The sequence below is a fragment of the Raphanus sativus genome, chromosome 6 (assembly GCF_000801105.2).
Source record: "Raphanus sativus cultivar WK10039 chromosome 6, ASM80110v3, whole genome shotgun sequence".
Classification (NCBI taxonomy): domain Eukaryota; kingdom Viridiplantae; phylum Streptophyta; class Magnoliopsida; order Brassicales; family Brassicaceae; genus Raphanus; species Raphanus sativus.
In genome coordinates, this window is record NC_079516.1 from 26,538,497 (window position 1) to 26,545,453 (window position 6,957).

At 38.2% G+C, this 6,957-nt stretch overlaps 1 protein-coding gene across 1 annotated transcript; it reads right to left on the reverse strand.

The window, feature by feature from the left end:
- Positions 1–1,777: 1,777 nt before the first annotated feature.
- On the reverse strand, positions 1,778–6,531 carry LOC130495683 (uncharacterized protein At3g43530-like). The gene is made up of 5 exons (XM_056987138.1): positions 6,500–6,531; positions 4,132–4,342; positions 3,357–4,055; positions 3,120–3,281; positions 1,778–3,037 (listed from the first exon to the last, which is right to left on the reverse strand). The coding sequence occupies exons 1-5, from the start codon at positions 6,529–6,531 to the stop codon at positions 1,778–1,780; spliced, it is 2,364 nt and encodes a 787-aa protein (XP_056843118.1).
- Between the last annotated feature and the right edge of the window lie 426 nt (positions 6,532–6,957).

The window sequence follows — 6,957 nt, forward strand, 5'->3', positions numbered from 1 at the left end:
ATGGTTTAACAAGTATAGGAAGAAGGCAGCTGAAGTACCGGTCACAGTGAAGCTTGTGCCTATTGTGGAAGACGTAATGTCTATAAGATGTGTTCAAGCAGGGTTTCTCACGGTTGATGAGTTAAACAGCTTCTTTCTTGAGTACAGTGTGCATGGTGCTGGCGGAAAGGTTTATACCGTCGATATGGCTAGGTACACTTGCAGCTGTGAGCAATTTGATAAAGACAAATACCCATGTGTGCATGCAGTATCGGCTGCCACATTCATGACTAGTAAGGCAGGAAAGGAACTCCATCTATCTGAGTATTGCTCTAAGTACTATTTGGTAGAGCAATGGGCTTTGGCTTATCACAGGACAATATATCCTGTTCCTCATATGTCTTATTGGGTTGTACCAGAAGAAGTTAGAGCAAAGAAAATACTTCCTCCGGATTTTGAAGTCAAGAAAGGAAAACCACAACAAAGAGGCAGGGGAGGTGGTAGAGGGAGTGGCAGAGGGAGAGCCAGAGGCACGGGCAGAGCCAGAGGAGAAGGTCTTACAGCGTATTTTGAATGTGGAAGTGGTTCCAGTTCAGGTGTTTAATTATTTTATTATGTGTTATTTGGACTACTAGGATGTACTGGTATTATTATGTATTATTTGAACTACTAGGAATTACTGGTATTATTATGTGTTATTTGAACTACTACGAACTACTGGTATTATTATGTGTTACTTGAATTACTAAGATTTACTGGTATTATTATTTGTTATTTAAACCATTATATGTATTATAGTTTATGATGTAAAATTAGACAATTTTGGTGATTATTTTCAATGCGTAAACTATGTATATAACAACTACGTAGATTTAGACTATTTTTATGCTTGTTTTCAATAGTTAAAGAAAATCTTGTTTTCAGTTTCCCAAAAAACTTCTTTAACTTTCAATGTTAGTGTGTGAATGGTTCAAGGATAGTAAGCAGCATCAAACAAAATACGTATTTCGGATAAAGTTTTTATGTAAATGTCTTTGTTAACGATACCTATGGTATAAAAGCATTGGTTTTACTACGAAACATTCCATTTAGTGATTGTTTAACTAGAAAAACGTAAAAATTGCCAAAGTATTACTATGTGGGTAGCAGTATTACTAACACCTTGAAGATTACCATGTATTACTAAGTGTTAAATGGCGGCTGCACGTTTAGCATGTGTATATTTTTTAAATATTATATATATTTTGGCATTTTACATGTGTTTACTTTTTAAATATTATATATATTTTGGCATGTTACATGTGTTTATTTTTTAAATATTATATATATTTTGGCATTTTACATGTGTTTTCCATTGTTCGCAGTAAACCCAGTAAATCCAGTTATCCAACTTACTCATTTTTGGGCATAGTAACACCTGTAAATTTAAACATCCAAACATGTCTTTTGCAACATTCCAACAACCAAAAGCATTACAAGTTTTAAACATCCAAAAGCATTACAAGTTTTAAACATACCAACATTCAAAATACTTAAATTAACATCCTAAATGATACATAAGCCTTCTTTAAGCCTAAGCCTTTGTTTTAGGCTTCTTTCCTGCCGTGAAAGGAGTCTGCACCCACTTTGATGGTTCAGTCTTTCTCTTCCCCCTTCTCTTAGATGCTTGTGGTGTGCAATCACTCTTCTTTGGTCTGCCCCTCTTAGGTGTCGGTTTTCCAAACACCATTGTCTTTTCCTTACATCTATGTCTGATCCCAGGCCTCCTAGCTTCCTTATTCCCAACAACTTCTCCAGTCTATTCTTCAACAACCTTCTCAGCTTCTTCAGTCTCTTCTTCCACAACTTTCTCAGCTTCTTCAGTCTCTTCTTCCACAATTTTCTCACTAGTTTTTTCCTCTGGTTCCACAGCTTTTCGGGCTTCCATCACTACTGCCCAAGTGCTTATTAGAGAATTGACTACTCTCCTCGCAGCCATTGCCTTAGTCCTACCACCAGAAGGTGTTGTTGGAGTTTGATGTGCCTCAAACCGAGGCTCTTTGATCGGAGACTCAAAATGAGGCTCTTTGATCGGAGACTCAAAATGAGGCTCTTTGATCGGAGACTCAAAATGAGGCTCTTTGATCGGAGACCCAACCCGAGCTTCACTGATCTCTGCCACAACCCGAGCCTCACTGATCTCTGCCGCAACCCAAGGCTCACTGATCTCTGCCGCAACCCGAGGCTCACTGATCTCTGCTGCAACCCGAGCCTCACTGATCTCTGCCGCAACCCGAGGCTCACTGATCTCTGCCTCAACCATAGGCTCTTCTTGACTGTTCTCAATTACTTCCTCACTGGTTTCAGCCTCTTCTTTATCCTCCATCACTTTTCCTCCAACCTCTTCTCGATCCTCCATCAAACTCCTCCACAGTTCATCATCCTTCATTCGGTTCAACACTCGCTCTTGCTCACTACCGTTTTCCTCATCAGCCTCACTGTTTTCCTTGTCTTTATTACCCTCACCCTCGCTTTTCTCAGCTTCTTCTTCACCCTCACCGCTTTTCCCAGCTTCTTCCTTGTCTCCCTTATCCTTCGCTGTTGTGCCATAATCCCCATAATTCCCATGATCCCACTGTCGAAAATCCATGTCTTCACCATGATTCTTCTCTTCACTTAGCTTACTCTCAATAGAAGTTAGCCTTTCTTCCATTTTACTCATCCTCGAGTCAATGGACTCCAGCTTTGCCTCCACCGTAAAGTTAAGACTGGCAAATGCTGTTCCCATGAACTCCACTAGCCTCCCTTCCAGACCTTTCAAGATCGAATCTAAACCGGTTTGAGAGTATGATCCTTCTGCCAACTCCACCTTTGCTTTGTCTTTCTTTTTTGGAAACACTCGTGCAGCTTGATCTAACTCATACAACTCTCCCCACCAAATAGTCTTATGCTTCACATTTAACCAGTAGTTCCATGTATCACTTGGGCTGCCTTGACGGTCATAGTCTCGCTCCTCATCAATGATACGAGCCAGCATAATTTCCTCACCCAAAGTCGGAACCAGCACACTATTAATATCCTGAAAATAAACAATAAATAACAGCAGTTAATTTTTTTGTTTAACTAGCTTCTACTATAAGTCTATAAATGCATACATGTACCTTTGTTTCTCCAAGCGCATCATATATGTCTTCCAAAGGATAACCCCTCAGACTGGTTTTTATAAACCGGCTCTTGCACATCCTTGGACAGTCTTCACTAGGGTTCTCTGGAGTGATTCTGAACTTTTTCCCAAGAGCAGGAATACACTCGAAAGCAAGAACCTAGTATATCCAATGTCACAGTGTAAGATATTCAATTATATAACAATAAAAAATTCACAAAACTACATGATTTACCTCTAAAGGGATTATGAAACCAGGAAAGCCGCATGTCTCATTCACTTCACCCTTCAGATGGTTCATCACATGCTTAATCTCCTTTATTGCATCCTCAAATGTAAGACGGCCCCATGGAAATGATATGCAAGCTTCCAAATCCTCCACTATCCTTAATATGAAGGAGTCTAAAGGTCTTGTATCGTTTGGCTTCCCTCTGATAACCCGACCAAGGAAATACAAGACTGTCATCTTCAATCTATCTGGACACAGCGCCATAGACAACATCTTCTGCTCCACATCACTGATGGTGATCTTAGTTACGTCATGGAAGTAATAATCCACAAACTTATGACTCCCGAGCTTCTCATAGTTCCTCGGATACTCCCTGCAGTCTAAGCCAGAGATGAGGGCATGCTCCCTCATAGAATAGCGGATGGGTACACCATTAACCGCAAACCATGCAACATCATCTTCTGGAGTACAAATCGTGCGCAGGAGTAGCATCCACATCCCTTGGAGCTTCAGGTTTGGTTCATCTGGCATGTGGAAGAAATGTCGAAATTGAGGATGACTTCTGAACCATTCAGCCTCAGGCTTAAGCTTCTTCTTGATCTTCTCTACTGTCTTGGTCACAAAGCACTTTGTTTGTATCTTGCAAGTCTGAGCGAATTCACTGCTTTTGAAGTAGAACTCAAGGGGTTGCATTGGTTGCATTTCCTACAATTAAAAATACATATATACATGTTAGTACTATTAATTACTAACAATGGCAATGATTACAAAATATATTTACCTCAAACGATGGAGCAGACATGTCTTCACTTTCAGACCCAGATGAAACTGAGAGCGAGTGTATACTCGGTTCTCTCACTGGTGTACTCTTCTTCTTATTTTTCTTCTGCGCTACTCTCTTTTTTGCATTTGAGACCGGAGGTTTTCTGATTCTAAGAGATTGACGACGCCTTTCATTGGAGACTTGCCTTTGATTTCCCTTCATAGCTTCCCTGTACAAGACATTACAACAAACAACATCAACAACAGGTCTCATCAACAACACGATTCATCTTCGGAAATCAATTTTATCAACAATAATTTGATCAATTCAATCCGCAAAATCAATTTTATTAACTCAATCCGCAAAACAACACAAACCAATCCGCAAAACAACAACACAACTGAACTTCGAAAATCAATTTTATCAACTCAATCCGCAAAAAACAACACAACTCAACACAATAGAACAACAAACTAATAACTTACCACAAGGAACGAAGAATTCTCGAGTTAATTTCGACGATGAAGGAAGAAGAAACAAAGCGCTTCTCGACTTAGGTTTCAGAGGGTTTTAAATCGCAAAGAGAGAGTTGAGACACGAGAAATGAGAGAGAGAGAGAGTTGGATGTTTGATGGATTCTCGGTTTAGATCCAGGAGAACAAGAAACAGATTCAATCGATCATAATCTCCCTTTAGGGTTTCGAGAGAGAGTCGAGAGAGGAGTTAGATCGGAGAAATGAGAGAAGTTAGAGGAGGAGATTAGAAATTAGCAAAACGACATCATTTAGGTTTAGGGTGGGTCGGGTTTTCGGGTTAGCTTAGGGTGGGTCGGATCTTTAGGTTGGGTTGAGTAAATACCGAAATTATTAGAGGGGTAGTTCGTAATTAGCCACTTTCATTAAAAAAATTAATATTATAATACGGGGAGATTGGAGGATTTTATTGAGGGGTATGGGTCATCTCGAGTTAAATGCTGATATTCTTGTTCTCTCCTGAAAATTTTCTGCCTAAAAATGAAAAATGAAATGGATTGAACTGATAAAAATAGTAGTAGGCTAGATTTTGTTACTGTAATAACAAAATTATTACTACATAAAATAAAAGTGTTACCACATAAGCAGAGGCGAGGCAGTCCACGGCGGCTTCGCATACCAAAGCGGTCAGAATCTTGATTATGTAAAACATGTAGAAGAAATGTGTATCCCTTCTGTACCCTAAAATGACTGCCAAAAATAATATTTTCAGTTTTATATTCTTTTTTTAATTATACAGAGGTATTCTGGCCCCACATAAATGGTCCAGAATAGTTACGTGTTACCACGTGTCGGTTTTTTTTATTTTCTTTTATCGTATAAGAAAATATTTCAACCTTATATATTTTATTTTCTTTCACTATATAAGAAAATATTTCAGGAAATGATAAATATGATGAACAGTGCTATGTAATACTCATACAACATTCTTTAGATTATTCTAACTAAGTAGAGTCTCTTTTAAAATAGTTTGCATTGGAACATTGAATATCAAGATCAGAAAAAACAAAAGGTAGTGTTCCAGTTGGTTTTGGTTTTATTAAAGATCTTGGAGATGGTCCAATTCTTTTTATCATTCATTTTAACTAAAGAAAATGAGATAATCTACGTGGAGTATCTTGACGTAACATCCCAAGTTTTGATATATGGAAATGTATACAAAATTGATTTGTCTACATATGTCATTAATGTGCACTTACTTTTTCTGTTATATATTCATTCAGAATTTTAGTATTAAAAATGTTTGGACTGGAGTAATGAAAGGATGAATGACCTATCAGAAAAAGATTCATGATACCATGCGAGTGAGACCAAAACACAGAGAAATGTCATTTGTGGTGATTGCAGGGTCAACAAATAATGTTTTCGAGCCTCGAAAAATTAACGCACGTTCGTCAGACGAGATAGAGCCCACATCCTAAGTGAGCAGGGATGGAATGCCCATTAGCCACGGGTCCTCCGAGCATTACAAGTGGTGTCAGAGCTGGTTAACCATCTCGGGTTTGATTCGAGAGACATCTTAAGACATGTCCTGGAGTGCAACAAAGACGTTGCGTTCTTTGAGAGATGGTTAATTGTAACATCCTCATATATGGAAGGTCTAAGATAATTTATTTGGCTACTTATGTGATCAAAATGCGCTTACCTTTTTCGTCACACATTCGTTTAAACTCTAGAGTTAAGCGTGTTTGGCCTGGAGTATTAAAAGGATATGTGACCTATCAGAAAGTGATTTGCGCTACCGTGCATGTGAGGAAAAAACACAGAGAAAGATCATGTGGTGATTGCAGGATCATGATTTCAAGTCTCGAAAAATTAACACATGTTAGTCAGACGAAATGGGACCCACAGACCGATTGAACGGACTGGAAAGTCCATTAGTCATGGACGGTCTTAGACGTTACAGTTTATTGACTTATAGCGGTCGCGGAAGGTACCTGCCTATTAGCCTTCGATCATCAAAGAAGGAAGTGGACACTGATGTAACCCTATGCAGGGGAGGGGAGGACACAAAGTAAATATCCAAGTTTTCAGAGGTATTTGTAATGTGATCTAGTTCTTTTGAATAATTAATTATCCTATTTAATTTGATCCATAACTATTTGGATATTCATTTAAAAAATGTTATTATCTTTAGTTTGATTTGTTTTTATGGATATTACATATTATTATTTATTTTGTTTTATGATCTTTTTATGAGTCAAAAAATTCAAAATACAATAGTTTAACTAAACATTAAGAAGATAACTATCTATACCGTATTATTAAATCTTGTTTATTTTCCTGCAACGAGTGTTTTTAACCCGGACCG

Excerpts from the sequence above, each read along its gene's own strand:
- LOC130495683 (XM_056987138.1), bottom strand. The coding sequence starts at position 6,531 with ATGACTAATGGACTTTCCAGTCCGTTCAATCG. Across the intron at positions 4,056-4,131 it reads TGTCTGCTCCATCGTTTGAG|GAAATGCAACCAATGCAACC; the intron begins GTAAATATATTT and ends TTTTAATTGTAG. Across the intron at positions 3,038-3,119 it reads ATGCGCTTGGAGAAACAAAG|GATATTAATAGTGTGCTGGT; the intron begins GTACATGTATGC and ends GTTTATTTTCAG.